The sequence below is a fragment of the Colletotrichum fioriniae genome (assembly GCF_027942845.1).
Source record: "Colletotrichum fioriniae strain IMI 355084 chromosome Unknown scaffold_4, whole genome shotgun sequence".
Classification (NCBI taxonomy): Eukaryota; Fungi; Ascomycota; class Sordariomycetes; order Glomerellales; family Glomerellaceae; genus Colletotrichum; species Colletotrichum fioriniae.
Genome location: NW_027076840.1, coordinates 1,588,270 through 1,610,906, shown reverse-complemented (window position 1 = coordinate 1,610,906; position 22,637 = coordinate 1,588,270). Strand labels below are relative to the sequence as shown.

General features: G+C 52.5%; 7 protein-coding genes across 7 annotated transcripts; 2 read left to right on the top strand and 5 right to left on the bottom strand.

The window, feature by feature from the left end:
* Positions 1-97: 97 nt before the first annotated feature.
* N0V96_004284 (uncharacterized protein) lies at positions 98-2,855 on the bottom strand (the record flags this gene model as incomplete). Its single annotated transcript, XM_053188348.1, has 2 exons — positions 98-1,986; positions 2,099-2,855. The coding sequence occupies 2 exons, from the start codon at positions 2,853-2,855 to the stop codon at positions 98-100; spliced, it is 2,646 nt and encodes an 881-aa protein (XP_053054310.1).
* Positions 2,856-3,825: 970 nt separating this feature from the next.
* On the bottom strand, positions 3,826-4,926 carry N0V96_004283 (uncharacterized protein; the record flags this gene model as incomplete). Its single annotated transcript, XM_065757077.1, has 2 exons — positions 3,826-3,954; positions 4,714-4,926. 2 exons carry the CDS (start codon positions 4,924-4,926, stop codon positions 3,826-3,828), a joined length of 342 nt encoding a protein of 113 aa, XP_065614290.1.
* A 2,946-nt stretch (positions 4,927-7,872) lies between these two features.
* On the bottom strand, positions 7,873-8,722 carry N0V96_004282 (uncharacterized protein; the record flags this gene model as incomplete). Its single annotated transcript, XM_065757076.1, has 3 exons — positions 7,873-7,915; positions 7,965-8,043; positions 8,242-8,722. 3 exons carry the CDS (start codon positions 8,720-8,722, stop codon positions 7,873-7,875), a joined length of 603 nt encoding a protein of 200 aa, XP_065614289.1.
* Positions 8,723-11,642: 2,920 nt separating this feature from the next.
* N0V96_004281 (uncharacterized protein) lies at positions 11,643-13,950 on the top strand (the record flags this gene model as incomplete). Its single annotated transcript, XM_053188344.1, has 2 exons — positions 11,643-12,828; positions 12,884-13,950. 2 exons carry the CDS (start codon positions 11,643-11,645, stop codon positions 13,948-13,950), a joined length of 2,253 nt encoding a protein of 750 aa, XP_053054306.1.
* Positions 13,951-14,105: 155 nt separating this feature from the next.
* N0V96_004280 (uncharacterized protein) lies at positions 14,106-15,179 on the bottom strand (the record flags this gene model as incomplete). Its single annotated transcript, XM_053188343.1, has 2 exons — positions 14,106-14,498; positions 14,595-15,179. 2 exons carry the CDS (start codon positions 15,177-15,179, stop codon positions 14,106-14,108), a joined length of 978 nt encoding a protein of 325 aa, XP_053054305.1.
* Positions 15,180-16,332: 1,153 nt separating this feature from the next.
* On the bottom strand, positions 16,333-16,722 carry TMA7 (Translation machinery-associated protein 7; the record flags this gene model as incomplete). The annotated part of the gene is made up of 3 exons (XM_053188342.1): positions 16,333-16,427; positions 16,520-16,609; positions 16,701-16,722. The coding sequence occupies 3 exons, from the start codon at positions 16,720-16,722 to the stop codon at positions 16,333-16,335; spliced, it is 207 nt and encodes a 68-aa protein (XP_053054304.1).
* An 805-nt stretch (positions 16,723-17,527) lies between these two features.
* PRP4 (U4/U6 small nuclear ribonucleoprotein prp4) lies at positions 17,528-20,940 on the top strand (the record flags this gene model as incomplete). The annotated part of the gene is made up of 3 exons (XM_065757075.1): positions 17,528-19,507; positions 19,563-19,931; positions 20,716-20,940. The coding sequence occupies 3 exons, from the start codon at positions 17,528-17,530 to the stop codon at positions 20,938-20,940; spliced, it is 2,574 nt and encodes an 857-aa protein (XP_065614288.1).
* Positions 20,941-22,637: the final 1,697 nt, after the last annotated feature.

Below are 22,637 nucleotides of genomic sequence, written 5' to 3'. Positions count from 1 at the left end.
CGGAATAAAGGAGCAAAGGCTTCAAGTCAAGGCTTCTGTCAAGAGAACGAGCATCTCCACGAGGCGCTGCTCGTCTAACCGTTGCTCGACAGAGGCATTACACCGTGGGCAAGCCAGTACTGTTCAGACCGTAAATCAGGCTCCATTCCTCTGACCTCCAGAATTCGAAATGGTCTGGGTTGCTACGGTCACCATTCATCCTTAGCGCGAGTACCTCCCAGACATAGGTTCCAGTCGGCACAAATGTCCTGTTGTTCTCTGAGCCACCCCAGAACCAAGCTGCAGTCATTGGCTCCGCGTCTGTTCCGACGGTGTTGTTGTGGAATGGTGCTTCGCCAGTCTTGGTGTTCACCATAGAGTAAGTGACTAGCCTGCTCCTCACAACTTGCTGGAAGGCGAAGCCGGGATATATGCCGTCAGGATAGGTGATGGGGTTCTCGTCGATGCCAATACTGGCGTTACATATGGCGTTGAATATCCTTCCGGGCTCAACATTGATGAATGCGAAATCCGGCAGCCTGACTCCAATCAATTTAGTCTGAGTCCGATCAATGATGGGTAAGTTCAGCAGCGATCCTCCATAACCAGTATAAGGCACAGTCAGAAGATTCGCCTCCGAAGCTGATGATTGGACTGCGATGTAACCGCCGAAAAATGATAGCCGACTTGCTGCATCGGCCAAGTCGGGTTCGGAGAGGATCGTTACTGCCACGGAAGCAGACCCGCCGCCCTTCAGAGTCAGAGTTTTGGGAGAAATCGATACGCTAGCGTAGGCATCGCTGATACTTGGCAATGAGAAGGTGTAGGGGGCCGCAGGATCGATCACGTAACCTGAACCCGCTGGTACATGATCCAGTTGATAAGTGAGCTCCTCGACACCAGTGTTTGTGAATGTGAAACTTAGGTACGGCGGTCTGTTATCGGTGTCGTTGAAAGCAAGCTCCGTCACGTTGACAGTCGTGGCGCTCCGTACAGCAGACCAGGCATCGACCCTTCCACCTCCTTGCTGCTGGACCGGGGCCTTGATATCATGAACTTTGAAGTTCGGAATACCGTCGTTGTAATTGACAGGATGTGCCGTGGCCACGATAGCATTGCGAATCTGGCGCGGCGACCACTCGCGATGAGCAGACTTTACTAGGGCCGCAACGCCGCCCAGGTACGGGGTTGAGAAGCTGGTTCCGGCCCATACGCCGAGGCCGCCGAGGCGTGCAGGGAACGGCATGGCGACGTACTGCGATGGTCCAAGAACGGCCACGCCCATGTAAGTATCCAAGGCCGGACCCCATGTTGTCCAGGATGACGGCGTGAGACCCGTCTGGTTGTTGGGGATGAAGCTGAGGTTCATGTTGGCTGACGATGGATCGCCGGTCAGGGAGAGATCAACGCGGCCATGTTTTGCGAGCAGCGATACGAGTTTTGCGGCTTCATCGAAACCGATGTTGACTGTTGCACGTACGGAAGGGCTCAGATTCGTGCTACCCATGCGGGGGATGCTGAGTGCGTGAACGGCGTAGTTGGGAGCGTAACCCATGATATAGGGTATTCCGTACTTGGTGGTGATATCCACTGACGTATCGTCTGCGTCGCTCCAGCATTCGTATCTAGACTGGAGAAGTATCGTGGTTTTCGGATCTGAGGGCAGTTTCGCGCCGGCTGGAAGAGGGCGGCAAGAAGACACAATATCTTGGGGTCCCTCCAGAGCTGCAGGATCGACAGCGCCAGGCCACCACAATGTCAAGTTGATCTGGGCGGGCAGGTCAAACATTTGCGTATCGGTAGGATCACTCGGGTGGTAGTACACTGGACCAGTCTCACCGCCTGCTGTCCAGTTTCCTTGCCATGTGTAGACCGGGACGAGGGAAGTGTCGTAGGTACCGATAGCCATGCCGCCGCGACTAGCCGTGGGTGCTCTGATCGAATACAACCCCGGACCGGTGTTGCCGGCAACGGTAGTTGCGAGAGTACCGTTGTCGAACATACGCTCTATCAACGCGGGCCAAGGGGCTAACCCTATAGTTAGCAAGTGAACGTGGTCAATCCGCAGGCGGATGGATACACAACAGTTGCCGAACAACACAGAAAAAGCACCCCTTACCTTCAGGATATTCCAACTCGTAGCTATAAGGAATGGAAATGATGTCCAAATGTCGCTCGTACATATGAAGGAAGTCATTCACCTGGTCGTCCCCGTCAATGGGGTTGACGCAGTCAGAGTTGGCGATCGCTTCAAAGGTGGCATCCGGTGCGACACCGGTATAGCCCCATAGCGGATCGCCTTTCCCGCCGGCGATGCCGAGATTCCCGGTGCCGTGCGGGTCACAGCTCCCGGCTGAATTATTGGCGCCGGTCCGCAAGTTGGTGGTGTATGCAATGTTCGTTTCGGTCAGGCCGGGCGCAGTCACGTCAATCGCGGCATCCATGATGGCAACGCGGACGTTTGCGCCAGTTACATTCTCGTCGTGTAAGCGCAAAACGCCAGTGTCCTCATGCGAAGCCCGGAGAAGCGCGGCCTTGGAGGCGATCCTGGTGCTGTCGACATTGGCTTGCACAGCGCTTCTGCGGCCAAGTTCGTTGATTTCTGGATGCTTTGGCTCTCCGGGTGGGAGTTGCTGTTGCTTTGATGTTCTCTGGTTTTTGAACAAGCCCCCTTCGGAGGGAAGACGCCAAACATTTTGGGCATTAGTGACGATAGCGATTGTATCCAACGATGGTTGGTGGAGTTGAATCGCTCCTTCGCCGCATTTCAGCGAGAAAGAGGCTCCGTGAAGAATGTTTGAGTTGTACTCGCGAAACTTATTGACAGAGCAGGAGAATCCATATTCTACAAGTTCATCCTCGATGGTCAATGGCATACCTTCAGACTATTGCCGTATGTTAGCGCCTTCAGTCATGGAATGTCCCACAGACAAGGTACCGCACGCTCTCCGTGGTAACGCCATATTCAATGACATAGCTACTACGAGGTTTTCCACCTATAGATGATGGGACAAGTGCAGCGGTGAAGCCTGCAAAGATGAGTCCGAGATGTCGAATGTAGCGCATGATGCGCAAGCGAGTGGGTGAGAACTAAGGACTCCGACATTGACGACAGTCTACCATATACATATTTGATGAAGCTGCTTATTGAGATTATATATACTAAAGATGTTATAGGTGGGTTAAGGCTTTGCAAAGGTACTATACCCATCCGAACAGGCCGACATCAGATCACTAGGTCGAACTCTAGATAGATGACTATAATCAGGATTCTTGCTCTCCTTCTTAAAACAGTTTGGTATCTCGCGATCTTTTTAAAGAATCCGATACCGAACTTCGTGGGCCGATCTTCCCGGCTTACCTTTACACCCGCGCTTGCCACGCGTGCCGCGCTCCCGATAGGTGTAAACAGTTAAGTTACGCCATGAGAACATTCAACAATTCTTTCAAAACCCCTGCGACTCGGCTATTCACTCAGCATCGGTGCCGTGTACCGACCACACGACGAAGCTTGGTCGCCTTGTCAAGATCGTCGTCCCATCGTAAGCATTTTGCGGAGCATCCAGGAGTTGGCCAATGGAAATGGTATCATAGTGAGAATGATGGAAGATCAGCAAGAGCTGATGCATAGCAAACCGGAAGCCGCATTGCGCGGATGCTGTTGTCTTTGAGAGCGAAGGGATTTTCATTAGGACGAAATCGACTGTGCATTTTCCGGCCTAAATAGTTTTGGGTATTGAATTCTGTAGGATCCGACTTTGAGGAGAAATTACGGATCACGTGTGGACAATCCTGCTGTCAAGAATACAGCAGCCGAAACTGTCTTAGATCCATATCTTCATATTTCTACGGAGACTTCACCTTCAGCAGCTCCCAGTCGTCAAAGTTGCTCGCCTCTCGCAGGTCGTCCGTTTCCCGCTGCCCGTTGTCTTGCCGCCACAGACGGCTGCTCAAGTCATGCGTCATATAGGCGTGCTATGATACGGCGAATATTTACCGTTAAATTGATGATTTTGCTTAGTTAGCAAAACACTCATTATGAACCATACGTGATAGAACAGCACTGAGCAATTGGAAACGCCAAGGATACGAACATCTGGGTCGGCTACATACATCAACACCTAAAGCATCTGGAGGCCGAAGCCTTTAGCTCCCCCGATTTTCTCCAAACCTTTTTCCCGTACTCTTTGATGTTCCCCCAGAAGAAGCAGACAAGTGCTCTGAGGACAGAAACCATGGTAGACTCTTTGACGGCAATGACAGACTCTTCGATCTTCTCCCAGAAGAAGGCAACGAGCCCTATGACGACAGAAACCATGATAGATCCAAGGACTGAGGGTTGTCGGGTCAAAGGTCATCGGGTATCTTGCACGTACTAGAAGCTATGCACGATGAGTAAGACTTACATATTACAAAGAATGCCCAGTTAGGCGTCTGAAGGAAGGAAGAAACGTCCAGGGCGAATAGAGATGAAAGGAAAGATAAAGGAAGCTTGACGAGTTGGTCAGCGCACAAGCTACCAAGCAAATAAATTTTCTCAACACATGGAACTTACGAAGAGCAAGGTCGCAAAAGTGAAGACCATAAGGACCTTTGATTGCTCGCCTGCTAGCGTTGCTTGGCGGTTTGCAATTTCGTTTTGCTGTAACGAGATCGTTGTGTTGACCTTTTCACCGATTCACAATCAGCTGTTGCGCTGTCCTGCGGTCAATTGCATTAGAGCGCTAGACTTACCGCTGATTGTATTCTGTCGGCAACAACATCCAGCTCTTTAACGTTGTTCACAATATAGGCCGCGGAAAGATCGGTAGTCTTCTTCTGGCAGTTTCTCAATCTCATTTGCACAGTTTCCTGGTATTGTGCGACCGATTTGAGGATATTCAACTCGTCACGGACATCCTTGATGTCACCGTATAATTCCTCTGCCTGCTTGATTGTCCTCTCCATGCCACCAACTTGCTGCAAATCGCGCTGCTGGCTCCGCCGCCCATTCTGTCTCCGATTCTTGAATGAGTTATAAAGTGCCGTTTCATCCCTCCCCTAACATCTCATTAGCTACTTCAGATCAGCAGTATAGTGTGAGATGGGCTTGAGTCACAATTCGATTCATGTGGTTGGAGTAGATTTGACTGATAGACAGTTCGTCCCTAATCTCATCTTTCACAAGCTTCCGGTTCTCACCAACGTCAGTCGAAGGCTTTTGTGGTCGCCTTCCAAGATCCGGCCGCCTCTCAAATGAGCCTACACAGTAATCGATGATTAATTCGCTCATTTCACTTGCCGATCCTGGCTGAGATTTGCGGCCTCCATATTCAGCTTGTTTGCTGAGTTGGTCAAGGATTCCCTGTACCAGCTTACCGTCGCGCCTACTTAACAAGCAAGAATTCGCCGTTATGAGCCATTCTAATAGTCGGAGGTCTCAGTGAAAATATACAAAGCTAGCAAAAAGATTATTTCACTTACTGTCATTGATGATCCAAAGCCAAATTTGATTGACTCGCAGCATTGTCAACTCACTAGAGTGACTAAAGTTTCCAGGAAGCTTCTTTCTCTGCCCATTTCGCTCTCTCGCCTCTTCTTCTTCTTCCAAATACTTAGTCACAACCTGATTTCTGTTGCGATGGTTTCTATCATCAACTGATTCCTCGTCCTTTGCGAAGTGGTAAAACCACTCATCAAGTGTCGGCGATCCGTGGACGACCGACTGGGTGAAATCATCCCCGTAGGCTTCCAACAACCTCTCATAGTGCTTCCTGGCTCCATCGAGCTTCCCTGATTTCTCATGAACCGAAAAACAGAAGTAAGGCATCTGTGATCTTCTTTCAGTTTCAACTTCGTAACATGGGATTTGAATGGGATACTTACGTAAACTGCCGATGTGGTAACAAACTCATCTGGGCTGTCTCCGGCGCAACTCTGCTCTGTTTTCTCAGACTTGCATCTCTCACACTTTCCTTCATTGTTCTCTTCTCCTTTTTCTCCTTTCTGAATTTCTTCTTCCCCAATGGATATTCTCATTCCCTTGACTGCAGATACGGTCTGCTGAGGGTTTGTCTCATCAACTCGGCCCATTATCTTACCTGCCGTCTCTTTCGAATGCCTCAAAACGGCTCGCGGCCTCATGATCCTTGAATCAGATTTCTTATCCGGTACCTCAACCCAGCTGTCCTGAAAAAACGACTTGGCTTCATAGTATTGGCGAGGAGTGAATTCTTCATCCTTCGAAATCCTCGTCAGAAGGTCCTGGGATGTTTGTAAGTTTTGACTTTCTCTCAGACTCTCGCTGCATGCATTCGTCCATCATCCCTTCCCCCTTCCCTTACTCCGCTTACACATATACACTATTATACAAACCGAAGACGCATGAAAGGTAGTATAGGACTCACATTCATCCAACCCATCTAATTCACGTCAGTTTTTAGTCAATCGAGTGTATTTATAGCCGATACTCACATTCGTAGCAGGTAGATGGATCCATGTAAAGCTTGACTCAACCTTGCTCTTGTCTCCATCTAAATTGGAGACGGCTTCTTGCATCTTTGTTCCTGTTTGCATGATCTTGGCTGGACCAGCCTTGTAGATGACCTCGCGGATTGATCTCTTGACTTGAAGTGTTCCAGATACGCGATTCATCTCGTAGAATTGTACAATGTTCGCTTTGAATTCGTCCAGCAAGTCTAAGGATAAATCCTTGATTTTTGGACGTGGTAATCCGTAATTCATGGGCTCTTTATGAAGTCGTGCAAAGGGAGGGTCGCGGAGGATATCTTTGATAGTTTCCCACTGCATTGACTTGAGGGATTTCTGACTCGAACTCGCTGGGTCCTTTCTGACACTCGTCGTTCGTTTTTCCTTTTTTCTCTCTGGTTGCTATTTCCTTCTTGTTTCGACTTCTCATCGTTCAACTTTGCCTTGAATGATTCCCTGCGGTCCTCTGTCGCGATTTTTGAGTGGAGGTTTGGTTTTCCAGTGTCATCAAAGCTTCTTTCAAAGCCCTTCTTAGTTCATTGCTCTGACTAGAAGCAGCAATAAGCAGCCATAGCACCAGAGGAAGTTTGTCGATGGCTTCTTTGCCCCCTGACTCCTTCGCCAGCTCCGGGGCTGACTTCAGGACTGACTCCAAGGCCTTTTCGATTTCGCCAGTTTCCGAAGAGGTAGAAATCAGCAGTAGAAGCGCCTTTGGTAGCCTTCGGTGAGCTGCCCACCTGATTGCGCCCCAGTCCTCTGACCCAGATGGCGTTGAAGGAGTTCTGGTCTTGTGTCGTAAAATCAGCACTGCGATGTCGTGTAAATGAGGATCGCTTGCAGCCCAATTCAGAGCAGTGTTCCATCTGTCATCTTGGACGAAGTCGGAAATTTTGACCAAGTCCAATTTGAAAAAGGTTCTCATCGCGGTCGCCCGCCTCTGTCCATCGAGTTCAAAAATGGAAGACACTGCGGTCTCGTCTTTCTCATCCTGAACACGCAAATCTTTCTTGTTCATCTTTTTCAGGATGCACTCGAGGCTAGAAAGTTCTCCACATGACATGGCAAGATGCAGAGCCGTCTGACCCGTCGAGGTTCGGGCTTGAGGTCGGGCCCCTTTCTCGAGCAGAAGCTTTATCGTAGCCACGTACGGTTTAGTTTGAGGTAGAAGCTCCGCGTTCCGTTGAGCTTGCCCTTCTGAGTCATCATAGCCCGGTCGATTTAAGGCCGATATTTCTTGGACTCCGAGCAGACCATTGAGTGCAAGGTGAAGAGGTGTCTGACCGACCTCATCAGTTGCATCTGCAGCAGCTTTCCTCTCCAGAAGCCATCCAGCAATGGTTTCATTGCCCTTTCTACTCGCTAGATGCAAGGCGGTCTGTTTAGATTGGTCAATTACATCGGGATTTGTCACCGCCAGCAATTTGATCAAGCTTTCACAGCCTTGTTCGGTTGCAATGTGCAAAGGCGTCTGTCCATCGTTAGTACGAATCTTCACATTGGCCTTGGCGCCCAGCAACATGTTGACCATTTCAACACTCTCTTCAATCACTGCTGAATGTAAAGCAGTGAGTCCTTCGGAATCTCGCAGATCGACATCTGCACACCCATTGGGGTTGTCAGTATCAAGGATGAGCTTCACTACATCCTTGTAACCCCAGCTAGTAGCCAATATCAGAGGTGTTGATCGGGAACGCGTAGTCCGAACGTTACAATTTGCGCCAGCTTTGATCAAACACTCCACACCTTCCGGAAAGTTGAAAAGGCATGCCCATGAGAGAGGAGTAAGTCCTGAACTGCCGCAAATCTGCAGTTGAGACTTCATATCACCGCCAAACTCGGGTCGAGGCTCGAGAAGCTTTTTCATGACGTCTACTTTCTGGCACTCAGTGGCTGTCATCAAAGGCGTGAAACCTGCGCGATCCTGAGTTTCGAGCTCGGCACCAGCCCTGAGCAGCTGTTCAACGGCACCGACGAGGCCATTTTGAGCCGCAACGTGAATAGGCGTCTTGCCCGTGTCTTCATCTTTGGCGTTGACTTCCGATTTGTATCTTTCAATCAGGTCGCGGAGCGTATCGAGTTCGCCCACTGTTTCGGAGTGGGCATGGCGCGCCATTGTCAAAAGTTGCATCCTTAAGTGTGACTGTTGTTGATCAGTCGAATGTACCGGATTGCTCTTGGAGTCCGAGGCTTGGTCATCTTTTGGGTCGCTGGGTTGTAGCATGCCGGAAGACTCATCGATGGTTTGATGAATTACAATGTTGTCAGGCTCGGACATGATGGCGGTTGGTGTTGATCGAAATGTTCGAAAGTGTCGAGCTTGATACAAAAGTTTGGCAGATGAACAATCAATTCATTTCCAAAGAGGGAACTATAATATGGACTGAGGCTCAGAGGAAGGGGTGATACAAGAGGACTGTCGAGTCCTCGGGATTTTAAGAGCTCCAAAAGTATTCACACTTCTAGAGCAGGGCCTTCACACTTTCGCTGTCTTCTACTCATAGAATCAAGCATAGTTGCATGCAGAGGCTGTTGATGCTACAACCTAACTTCTATTTGAGGTTGACGTTACGCAGTAGGCAATATTAACTTATCACTGCAGTCATCATACATTCTTTGCATGACCATGTCAGTCCGGTTACAAAACGCCAATGCGAGAAAACAACTCTAGCGTTTGATCGACTGCTGTTGTCATACTGTCTATTGAACCCATGCAGGTAATATGGACCAATGAGCAGAAATGGCTAAGCGAGATATTGGCCCAGAACAGACTCATCTCTAATCGAGTATCATCGGAATGTTACTCGAGGTGGGCAAAGGCGGCAGCTTCGACACTAGCACTTGTTGGCAGAGATTATCAGCTGTGAGACATTTGCTCGCCTCACTTCGTTTTGGATCTGGTTCCGACCTTGGCCGCATTGTATCGTCCCCTGTCCGTATGCATGGAGCTCCTACGCCCGATGCAAACCCGCCCAGCTATGCCCTATTTCAGAAAGAGGTGCAGCTTGTCCGGTCTCGAATCGTTGAGCTGTCAACAAACCTCGTCTGGGAGCAACTCTCCAAACTCCCGCACCCTCGCGTTCGCCTCCCCATACGCCGTGATGTCCTCGCACACCATCTGCGGATGCAGACAAGCCAGGCAAATACCCCTCAGTATTCCGCTCGACTTGAATTGGCTCACGGTACACTTCATCAACGTCTTGTGGTGCCCCAGAGGCGGGCCCGACACGTGACATTGTCCGACGCGGTTCCATTCCAACACCTTTGACATCTTCTCATCAGCTAATCTCATCATCGAGCTGATGGACATGTACGGCGTGCCCCTCGATAGGATATCTATGTCTACGTTGCGGAGGACTGAAGATGTGGCTGTAGTCGTGACCCGGTTTGTGTTTTCGTGACGGCGGAGAAGCCGCTTCCACCAGGGAGCTGGCTTGCGGATGCTGCATTGGCAGTAGGGTATTGCGTGAATCTGCTTCATCATTCGCGTGTAGAGAGATAGACGGATTTCGTTGCGTTTCTGCTCCAGTGCAACTATTTGCCCTCCGTGTTAGCCGATTTCTCCTGAATGCCGTGTATTAGATAAGTACGCGGTGAATATAGGAGTAAAGAAGAGCTCACTAGCAATCCTCAGTGCGACGACTTCATCCTCTCCCGATTTCCCATCTGCCAGAAAGCCGAAACTCCACGCTATTTCGGTGATCAATCGCAGTGACGCCGCCTCGAAAGCCTTTTCGTACCTGAACCAGTACGCCGCCAGGAGGAGGTCTTTCTTCTCTGGGCGTACGACTCCAGACTGCGCGATGGTATCCATGATCTCAGGCGAGAGCCAGTACTCTGCTGCCGCCCTAAGGGCGAGAGTACAGTCGTACTTTGCTGCTAGGATGGCGACAACCAGAATCAACCTTGGCGGTATTTTTCCCATCTCTGCGTTCAGGCTATTGCCATGGAGTATGTGGCACATGATTTCCATCGCCTTGGGATCGTCGTCTGGGAGGGAAAGACGCGGGTGGTCTGACACCACGGCATTGTCGCTGTAGTTTTCTATTGATATCTTTGAGGCAAAGATGGAAGAGACATTGGTCAGGATAAGAGAATAGACGCGGACTTCATATCTAGATGGACCGACGACGAGGATGAGGTCGCCTGCTGGTGCCGGAGTTGCACTCGTCGATTCGAAGGCTGCTCCATCTTCAGTGGCCAAGGTGATGTCTGAACTCATCTCACTCCCACTTTTGCCTTTCAACTGCGGTGACGGGCGAGGCGCTGGAATGAAAGGAGACTTCAGTAGGAATATATCACGAGTTTGAGACTTTTGGCTTGAGCGAGGTTGCCTAGGACTTTTGAGTGAACAACAACGTGCCCCATACGAATGTGGCGGAGCTACGTTGCCGTGAATCCTTGTCATGAAGGAGCGCAGGACTCTTCGAAGGATCAGGAACCCAATATGAGAAATTGGCTGCATACATGGGTATTCCTAGGTACCAATTCGATTGATACCTGTGCCCATTTGTTTGCCTAAACCTATCCCAGAATAGACATGAAAGAGTCACGTCACCATTCGGCGACACCATGCGTATTGGCCGGATCGATTTCAAATCGTGAATGAATAGTTATACTTACGATGACTCTATAGTTTGGCGTTCAAATGAATAGTTTCAGTGCGTGTTAACGATCTCAAACGTTATCGTAACCCCCACAATGAGACTACCTTGTAGAAGGACTTGCTGGTGTTTGGAACTCCATCAATGTTGCCATCGAATTCGGGCGACTCACGGCTGAATAGACGACACCGATACTCATTGAAGACAAATATCTCCATAATCGCTTCGATTGATGTCATTTGATACGCCTCATAAATATTCCGTACAACCAGACGATGACCCGATAAATACAAAAGATTAGGCACATCACAAGATGTGATGATTTGAATGGTGAAGGTGAAGTGAGCAAATAGCAGTTGGCACTGTGTTTTTCATGGCGGAGACGCTAAGACCCAAGACTTTGGGCGGATGTCTCCGCCCCGGTCCTGCCGCAAGTCCCGCTGCAGAAATCGGCCCCGCATGAGGCACAGTGCGCCGGCTTCCGAGACTCGTACCTTTCTTAGGTTCACTTTCTTTTTTTCACTTCACGTCTCATTCCTCGTCAACGTTAACCACTTCAACTCACAGAAGAAACACCACACTCGTTTCGTCGTCATGGTGCGAACACGGCCCCGCAACAAGACCAAACGCGTCGCCATCATAGACTACGGCTCAGACGGCGAACCGCCAGAAGAGGCCCACGATGACCCAGAAGACGAAAATTTCGAGGCGCCGCCGCCAGACCCGGAAGACGATGATGAGGACGACCGAATGGACGTAGACGGGGGAGACGATGATTTCGAGGCAGAAGATCCATCCAACCTAGCCATTGATGACGGGTCACGCAGAAAAGGCAATGACAGTGACGAGGAGCGGCCCGCCTACACCAGCTCCGCTGGGATCAAGAAACGCCCGACGGACATGACTGCCCTCGACACCTACCACGCCGATGGCCGGCCCACGCGCTACTACACCGGCGAGCTGAAGCGCGGCCAGCGGATCCAGGTGCTGGACTTCTTTTACGGGCCCGAGGCGGAGGCTGTTGGCGTCGCGAGTTGGTTGCTGAATCGGTGGGCTGGGTATGCGGTGCTGCCGAGTAAGTTGCGCGATGGGCCTGCGCATCCGGTGCCGAGTCCGTGGCTCGGGGAAGGGTTCAATGAAGACCAGGAACGCGCTGCGAAGAGCTGGTTTGAGAGACTAAAAGGCACCAAGGGGGTGGCCGAAGCCGAGAGGGAGATGGGGTCAGTAGAGGCGGAGGGGTACCGATTGAACCCAGGCGGCCACTTGGTCACCGTGATCGGGCCGTATCAGGACCAGAAAGAAGTCGAGATTCCGCCTTACGATAGCGTCGTCCTTGGCGAGATGGGACAAGTCTTGATGAAGGACGCCGGCGACGAGCAGAAGTCTTCTGGGTGGATGTTTGATGTCGGCGGCATGGTTATCGGAATGGACTGGGCCCCGAGAACAGAGGGGGAATCGCAGATTCTCTCCCTCGCCGTGGTCCCGCCGACGGACCACCAAATGGGTCTCGAGGACGCTTACAATGAGAAGAAGGGTATCGTTCAGCTGTGGGAGCTTCGCGGGCAAATGGACAGCGACGGCGTCTCGAGACCTGCCGCACGCCCTGCACGCCTCGCCAGGACGCTTTGCGTCGACTGGGGCAGGGTGAAGAGGCTGAAGTGGTGCCCGGTACCCTTTAGGGAGGATGGCTCTTCGGGTCTACTTGCACTGCTTTGTGGCGATGGGCAGGTTCACGTCGTCTCGGTCAAGGAAATCGGCGACCGAGAAGAGGACGCATTCAGTAAGAACATATGCGCCTCTACCTCTTGTGTTCTTTACACTGACGGACTCTACAGCAAAACTCGAAAACTCAGTCGTGTCTCTCGGCGTCTCCTCAGAAACCAACGTGACAGCAAGCTGCTTCGCCTGGGTCAACACAAACCGCATCGTCTTAGGCCACTCTGACGGCTCCCTCACCCTCTGGTCCATCTCTCCACGCATCTGCCTCGCCCGTCATGACGTCCACTCAACCTACGTGATGCACCTCGACACAGCCTACCCCTCGGATCCATACCTCGTCGCCTCGACTCCGATCGCAGGCTACACCACCCTCGTCGACCTCTCCGACCCCTCGTGCGAGCGGACCAGCTTCCCCTGCTTCGCCATCACGCCCCAGCCGAACCTCATGCAATGGAGCGACCACCTACGCGGCTTCTTCACCGCCGTGCCGTCCGCGAACCCGCTCAACGCCTCTGTCGGGTTCGTCCACGCGCGGTGGTACGCCGCGCAGGTACGGAAAGTCATGGACGGTGACCGGCTACCGACGTGTCTTGCCGTCGGCGCGCAGCATCCGTTTGTGTTGGTGGGGTATACCGACGGAACGGTGTGGGCTGCGAACCCTTCAAATCGCATCTTTGCTTCGAAGCATCACTTTGGACACAAGATGAAGGTTCTCGACCACCAGCACATCCCGCGCGAGAGGCTTGACGAGGAGGCGCTGAATAGGCAGGAGGGCGGGAGCACAGCGGACCGATGCCGTGGCGCGTCGAGGATATTGCAGGGGTTCCGGCCGGTGCCGAATGTGAATCCCAAGGTGGACACGTGGAAGACCAAGGTTGCGATCAACAAGAAGAAGGACAAGAAGGGCAAGGCCAAGGGGAAGGCTAAAGGGAAGGCAAAGGGGAAGAAGGGTGCTGCGACGGCGGCGGCTGCGGATGCTGGAGAGGAGGAGGACGCTGATGTCCAGGGCGGTCAGGAGGAGGTTGATGGACACTTTGCTGATCCCGAGCGGGCCGTGATATCGGAACCATTAACGCGGATTACGACGATGGCGTGGAATCCGAACATGGAGTATTCGTGCTGGGCGGCGATTGCGATGGCGTCTGGCCTGGTGAGGGTCATTGATTTAGGGTTGGAATGCTAGAGAGAGAACCTGCCCAAAGAATATGGCAGCACAGGTGGAATAGGCAAAAGTGTGAATGATACCCTCTATTATCAACGTTCTATCGAGCAGAAAACATCATGTATCCGAGACTCATGAACCTCATTACACCATTTACCACCTATGAACCCCTCTCATCAGAAACACTTGCCCCCCGTAACAGTATGATGATAATCAAAAGCCTTAGCCATGCCATACAGATGCGTCACGGCGGCCATCACCACAAAAAAGTGAAAAATCTGGTGCGAGCTGCCCCAGATGTCAAAAGTCCGCGGGAACGAGCGCTCCGGCCAGCGGAAGGCATATAGAAACGCGCCAAAAATATACATGAGGCCGTGCAGGACGACCCAGCTGAGGCTCATGCGGTCCTCCATCTCCTGGCGACCGTAAATTGTCAGGCCGTGGAGGACGGGGACGACGCCCGAGGTGCCGAGGGCGGTGAACATGCAGGCGCGGAAGGTGCGCCATTCTGGGGCGCGGAAGAATTCGATCCAGGAGACTGCGCCGCAGCCTAGGCCTAGGAGGTTGATCTTGGGGAGGGTTGTGTTAGTGAGATTTGTGGTGTTTGGCGTGGTTCATATCATGAGAAATAAGTCAAGGGTGAGTGAGGGATGAGTGAGACATACCGTTGTGAGGTAAAACTTGAGCAACGCAGGATGGCAATAAAAGCCGTAATACATGGCCGGCACATAACTGCCCACAATAAGAAACACAATGCCCGAATAATCCAACTTATTCCCCCACTTGGCGACCTCGGGCGAATGGTTGCACATGGCGTGGTACGCGGCGCTCATCCCCAGACACGCGACGGCGCCGGCGAAAAAGCACCCAAAGACAATCATGTCGGCATCGCTCGCCGACTCGTAGCGCGGCGCGATGACGGCGTACAGAACCGCGCCCGTAATCACGAAGGCGACGGTGCCGAGGAGGTGGGACCAGATGTTGACGGACTCATTGTGCAGATACCCCAAAGAGCGGAAGGAGGCGCGGTAGGAATTGGAGTCGGGGCGGTAGCCCGTGATGATGAATTGATTGTCGCGGCGCCAGGCGGGCAGGTCGTCCCAGAGGACGAGGAGGGCCTTTTCGACTTTGCGTTCGAGGGCGGCGGCGGAGGATTCTACTGTTGAGAGGAGGCTTGTGGTGTCGTGGGAGGAGGAGCGCCGGCGGTTTCTGAGGCCGGCTGCGTCGTCGGCTGTTTCTGGGGCTGTCATCTTGGTAGTGTATGTCTTTGCTCTCTTCTGGTGTAGTTTTTGTCTATATGCGTCGCGAATCATGAGAGAAAAGGATGTCTATAATAGCATGTGGCGTGGTCCCTTCTTAAGCATTTGAAGGCCGTTGAGATATCACGGGCGCGCACGTTCAACGAAGGCACATAAGGTAAGGTGCTGCAGCTGCTGCGATGACGGATTGACGTCTAGCGCCGGGTGTGCGGCGGCGGGTCAGGCCAGGGGTAACTCCGTAAAAGGGAGGAGGGCCCTGATTTTGATTGGGATGGGAATTGTTGGGATTTCCTCTTTTTTTTTTTTTTTTCTTCCCTGCTGGCATCTGCATTTCCACATGCTTGAAGATTTCCTTAGCAGCAACAGCAGACACCACTAAATCATGTGTTTTTTTCTCTCGGTCCGCACCGAACGGATCCGAGGCCGTTGTCGTCACAAGTGTCGCCAGCTGGAGCCGGGCGAAGAATAGACTGAACGGTCGGCCCGTCGGTCAGACTGGACCATCCGCCGGGCAAGAGAGAGAGCGGGCATCAGGTGAGACATTTGGACGTTTGCCTTACATAAGGTAAATGTGCCTCAAGAGTTCAAGGTCAGCCAGCATTAGCATGTGCAGGACAGTCAGACGTGAGCATCGACTGTGAAACGGGCACTGGATGGAGAACAGAGGGCCGGTGGGTTCTGTGGAATTATGGATGCGAAGCAGAAGCATGTGCTGAGTGTGACTCTCGAGCGCAAATCTTTGCTATGAGTAGCAAAAGACGACAAACACCCGTGGGCGCATTTCCACTGTTTAAAAGCCCCCCGCCTGTTCCAGTTTTTGAGTGCTGCACTGCAACCGCAAAATGAAGACCCTGAGTCCGACTTTCGTGTCTCGAGTCAACACAATTGTAGTCTGACACTTTAAAAGACCTCAGAGCATGAATAACAACACTCAAGGCAGTCGGCATCATCCATGTCGATTTCCTCAAGGATCGAGAACTCTTTTGATATCATTTCATTGCATGCTCGTTGTAGGTATGTAAAAAGAAAAAAAGCGCTCCTTCGTGGCCCCGGGCTTTCGCGAATCGGGCACATCTCTCGTTGTGTGTGCGCGCGCGGTCGTCGATTCTGGTTATTTCGCAATCCCGCCCAACCAGCATTTGATTTATTTCTTGCCGCTCTTTTTGATGCCCTGGGTACCGGTGTTTAAAGGTCCCTTTCCACCGGCCTTGGCGGCCATCTCCTTGCGAGCCTTCTCCTCTATATTCGTGCATTAGTCTCCATGTGTAAGAAACTCCAAGACGGGAGAGGGGATGCAGTATCTGTCCCGTCAATCTATGTGTGAGACCTACCGGCGCGCTTCTTCTCGAGGAAAGCGAGGTCGTCCTCGTCCATGTCCTTCTGGGCCTTCTTCGCGGCCTTGAGAGGCTTGGCCTTGCCACCTGTTGTTGTGAAGAAAGCATTGTCAGTAACGCGTGGACTGAGTCGGAAAAGGCTGGGTTGTCCCATCCTGTGCGACGGCAGATTGCTTACCTTCACGGCTTGCACCACCCATTTTTGCAGAGGTTGTCGAGGGAGGAACTGGGTTGAAGATCGGCTTTGGGCGAGGAAGAGCGGTGGACAGTAAGGCGGAGAGGCAGAGTCTGGAGTCGCAAATGTTGCACAGTCGGAAAGTCAAAAGGAGAAGAGGAAGCGCGGCGCAGCGAGGCGGGCGGACGTGGGGTGAAAATTGCCCCTCCTCGACGAATCGGTCAAGGGTCCCCGGTTATAGCAATTTTTCTATGGTTAATTCCTTTCAGAGAGTAGTATGCAAGTATACGTAGTATGCAATAATATGCAGTGCGCAGCGGTGGAGCCGGGACATCCACGGAACATTCCAAGCTCGACGTCGGTATGGTCGGCTGGGTTCCGTGCCACCTTGATTTCTCCGGCGCGGCGCCAGTGTCTCGTCACCACCAAAATCACAACTCGTCGACCCTTGATCGCTGGAAAGCACCGAGTCGTCTCGACACAAACAACACTGCTCTTCCTTGGCATTGCATTACGACACTTGATCCTCCTTTCCCCTCCTCTTTGAATTGCCCTCTGGTTTTCTAGTGTCGTCTTACTTCCTTCTTTTCCCCCATGAGCTGAGTCGACACAGTCATCCGGTTCGCAAACAATTCCTGCCGCACATCAATCTTCTGGTGATCTCTGCTGACACGTCGCTGCTGCTTCTTGCGCGCAAAAAGACCTAGGGGATTCCCTCCTCTGGCGGATCACTGCTGCAAACCATACCTTACACAAGGAACGTGTTCGTCGTTGGCACACGTTCGAGACTTAGAGCTCAAGAGCACCGCACTTGCTATCGCATTGCAAACATGGCGTCGAGTTCCGACGAGGGCGAGATCATGGAAAATGACGCCGTGGATTTGAAGGCAACTTCACTGCCGAAGAAGTTTGAAGGAAACGGTGTTGACCGTCAAGACAGAACTCGAGATAGACGCTCGGCCTCCAACTCCCCTGAGTACGACAGTTCCGCCAGGCACAACCACCACCACCACCTTTCGAGACGCAGCCGTTCGCCCCCGCCGCCCCGCGGCTTTAAGCGCGCCCGTGACGAGCGTGACTACGCTGGTGGAGGACGACAGGATACCCGCCGCTTCCGCGTGCACTACGAAGACGGCGCGAGGGATGACTACCGCCGCTCACGCGTATCGTACGAAGACCTAGACCGCCCGCCGTCCCGCGGCTCGAACAACAGCTACGAAGGTCGTGAAAGGAATCGCAGTCGCGAGAGAGACGCATACAGAGACAGGGACAGGGAGCGCGATCGCGAGAGGGACCGATACCCGGATAAGAGACAGCGTAACCGTACCAGGTCGCCTTATCGGCCCCCGCGCGGTGAGCGAGGAGGTCGCGATGATCACTACGCCAGAGACGGCGGGCGCGATCGTCTCACCGATTCGTTCCGCAGCTTAAAATACGACGACAACAGGGACCGAAACGCCCGAAACGGAGGCGCGGCGCCGAACGGAGTCGCTGTAGGAATGGACTCGCGTGCTTCCAGAGAAGATGCTAAACCTGTGAAAGACTCTGCAGACCGTGAAAATTCTGCGGCTTCTCGCTCTCGGGGCCAGACGTCCGTCTCCCCTCCTCCCTCCAAGAGGACTCGGTTCCTGCTAACGCCCGACGATAGCGCTCCGCAGGTGGTAGAGCCTGATCATAGCTACGAGGAGCCCGAGGAGCCGACGATCATTGACGAGGAAGCCGAGATCGAACGCAGGCGACGACGCCGTGATGAGCTACTCGCAAAGTCTAGCTCAGCTACTCCACTGCTTATTCACGCGTTGCATGCGGCTGACAAGTCAGCGATTCCATCACCAGCCCGGGAAAGCACTCCAACAGCGGATATTGGGACCCCAGGCACAGGTAAGAATCTTGCCATCCAGAGTTTGACAAATGCTAAGTCTCCAGATATTGCGTCACCAGCCCGAGACGGAAGTTCGCCTGGCGCTATTGACATTGTGAATGAGAGCGACCTAATGAACACTCATAGCGGTGGCGACGCGACGGAGGAGGACGGCCCCTCAGCTGCAGATTACGATCCCACGGCCGACATGAAGGAAGACGAGAGGCGCGATGAGATGCGACACGGTAACGTGGGTGTTCATGGCGAAGCTCCTGACACAAAAAACGAGACGCAGCCACAGGATCAACCTCAGGAAGCCCCTGCGAAAAAGTCATCAGAAGACGACGACGATGATGACGATTTCGACATGTTTGCTGAAGACTTTGATGACGACAAGTACGCCGCACCCAACCCTGTCAAGGTGGCTGTGGTGGACGAGTCCAAGGCCTCACCCGCTCTTGCCCCGCCAAACGGAGCCATTCTCGAGGGCGACGACAAGGACGGTTACTACAAGCTTCGCATTGGCGAGATCCTCAACGGCCGTTATCAGGTCCAGTCGGCTTTGGGCAAGGGTATGTTTTCTGGCGTTGCGCGAGCTGTCGACATTACGAACAAGAAACTGGTCGCTGTCAAGATTATGAGAAACAATGATGCTCTGAGGAAAGGAGGTTTCACCGAGATTGCCATCCTGCAAAAGCTCAACGACGCCGACCCAGAGAATCGCAAGCACATTGTCAAGTTTGAACGGCATTTCGACCACAAGGGCCACCTGTGCATGGCGTTTGAGAATCTTAGTCTGAACCTTCGCGAAGTGCTCAAGAAGTTCGGCAACAATGTCGGGATCAACTTGGGCGCTACGCGAGCATACGCCCACCAAATCTTCATTGGCCTTGCTCACATGCGTAAATGCAGTGTCATCCACGCCGATCTGAAGCCTGACAACATCTTGGTAAGTACTGCCAACATTCGACTGTTGGACAAAGAACTTCACTAACCGATCGCAGGTCAACGAGAGCCGGAATGTGCTCAAAATCTGTGACTTGGGAACCGGCATCGACAAGTCCGATGCAGCCACGGCGCACAACGAGATCACCCCGTACCTGGTCAGTCGCTTTTACAGAGCACCAGAGATCATTCTCGGTATGCCCTACGACTACTCCATCGACATGTGGTCCATCGGTGCCACCTTGTACGAGCTGTACACGGGCAAAATTCTCTTTGCAGGCGACAGCAACAATCAGATGCTCAAGGCCATTATGGAAATCCGTGGCAAGATCACGCCAAAGCTCTACAAACGGGGTCAACTCTCGGCGATGCACTTTGATGAAATGGGCAACTTTGTTAGCATGGAGCGGGACAAGGCGCTTGGAAAGGTACGTAATTGGTTCGTGGTCTCGGTGCTTGTTGTTTTCCTTGCATCTGTCTCCCACCCCTCTTCCCCATATCTCAACGCCTCTGCATTCTGCCTCGTTTCAAGACTTGAACCCATGACCCAATCATCCCTCAGAGATGCTATTTTGGCCGACGGGGCCACGAGATGGGTCTAGTTGAGGCGGAGTGCGGCTGTAAGCGCTGAGGCGCGACTGCACAGCACATGCGTACGCACGCATCCACCCTCCACAGCTATGCGGGCCGTCCGTCAGTCAAGTCCGAGCCCGTGCTCCGGAACGCTCGCGTCGCGATGCCGCCCAGCTGACGGGTTGGTCGTCGTCGACAGTGACCAGTCACGATACTGTTGGAGGCAAACACTTCGGACTGTTCGGACTCGCATGACTTGCTAGGGTGGAATGGTCCTCCAGTATGGAAGGTCCGCGAACAAATCCTCTCATCTTCGGAGGATGAGCTGTCTCAGGGACTGTTTGTCACGGCCGCATCATCCCAACTTCGCCCCCTATCTGTCTTCCCCTACTTGCCCCTGTTTTTGCCCCTTGTATCCTGCACAAAGGGTCCAACGCGTCGGGTCGATTTGTCAAAGTTGACAGGAAATGTTTCCCCCGACCGGAGGGTCCCTCCGCAGCAAGCCCATCCCGGTGGTCCCTCGCTACGCTATTGCAGCATTCCTCCTTTTTTTTTTTGTCAATGGACCGATGATGGGCCTTTTGTTTGAAGATAGTAGCAGAAAAGTTCAGCTGGTCGCTAACCAACATCCTCACACAGACAACCGCCAGGGTCCTGCCTGTAGTCAAACCAACGCGTGATCTGCGCACCCGCCTCTTTGCCGCGTCAGCGGGTATGAACGACGCCGAGACGAGGGACCTGAACCATTTTGTCGACCTGCTCGAGCACTGCTTGACGCTTAACCCGGAGAAGAGAATTAAACCCGCCGACGCGCTGAAGCATCCCTTCTTTACTGCGAAGGTCGCCGCACCTATGAAGAGATGAGGGGGCGTGGTGAGTAGTCCCTCGTTGGGAAGACACCGTTGGGTGTGTTTGTAGGATGAGGGTAGAGGGGTATTGGAGGTCATTGAGGCCATTACTCTTCTCCCAAGGTCATCCCGTTCAGCTTCGATCAGTGGCCGTGGCTAGGAAGTGTGGCTTGTAGATGGTTGTATGAGGATAAGGGAGGTACGATTCTTACTGCGAAGCGCCTCTTTAGACACAAGGAAAAGAATTAGATGAAATGGAGACGGCATTGACCTATGACTTTGTATGATGACTTTGGGTCCTCAGCGTGCCATCCTGCGAAGAAGCCTTTGACAACTCTATGCCTAACCTTGCGTGATATCCATCCTGGAGTCGGCTGGATACAACACGACGCATTCTTCCCATGACGGGGAAACGGGGTTGGACAGAAGAGAAGTTACGGTATCACGGGTACAGGTCAAAAGGCCCAGATCCTCTTCCGCCTCCTTTTCAACCATTATGTTCACGTCTCTCGCATCTCCACGTATCCCTGGCCTATGCTTCTCTCATCCGACCTTGCGAAGTGTCAAAGGGCTGGGGACCAGCGCACACCACGGGTGAATACCTGAATTCCAGATTTCTTTCTTTTTTTTTGACTCGTTTCCCGTGTCTATCCATGCTTGTAAGAAGAAGTTTGACCTTTTTAGAGGGCATGACTGTTGTAGACGCGATACCTGATAATTCAGCTGAGGAAACGTGGTCCCTGCTGGGTATAGTTCACCATGACACTTTTGTTTTACAAGGGACGAAAAGGAGTTGAAACCGAGAGTCAGGTGGCGGATCTGTCATAGTTGAACGAGGGTCCAAGGGCCCCCCTGGAGGTTCGAGATGTGAGGGTCGAGAGGCTCCGAAGGGCCAAAGGTCCCAGAAGGTCAAAGGTTTGAAGAGGCCAAGGGTTCAGGGGTTCAGAGACTAGGGGATGGATATCAGCTTTAGCATAGGCATTAATAGCACAGATCTTTCCGACTAATCTTTGCACACTTGGGCGAACTGACAAGGACACACGTAACATCGCTGTCAATGTCGCAGAGCTTGGATCATAGAGATGGCCCATGGCATCATGTCAAAATCCAGGATGGGAACTTTTTTCCCCGTGCGAATGGATCGCTTGTCTGTCATACAGCAGTAGAGTAAAGGGGTTCGGGAAATTGAAGTCCGTGATTGCTGTTCTCCCTCCTTTTTTCTTGGGCCTCGGGGTAGAGATCTTGGGATGTCGGGGGAGGGGGCGCGCGTCTCGGTGCGGATCCTTGAGACCGAGATAGTTGAGCTCGGATGGGTAGGAGTGAGCGTTGGCAAGAACGTGGTACGTGGGATTTTGGTGAATGGGTTAGATGGGATGTCTTTCTTTTTTTGAAGTCGGGTGAGTAGGGCGGGCATAGGGTGGAGGGGGGTAACTTAACGCCTTGGATTCATCAGGGTCCAACTTGACAGAGGTCGGGGCCCTCGTCTTTCTCGCGATTTCTTGGAATGACTATGGCGTCGGTGTTTCTTGGTCACAGGGTTTGAAAGGTATCACGAACTCACTCCAGTTCCTCCAGGAAGCTGTCCCAATATCTCGGTCCTTAGGTGTCAACGCAAATATGGTGATCCCGTGAGACGACGTCTTCCTAGGGACAGATGTCTGGACGACCTAGTTCAAGAACTGTGCGAGTACATGTTTGTCTTCTTCGTACTGC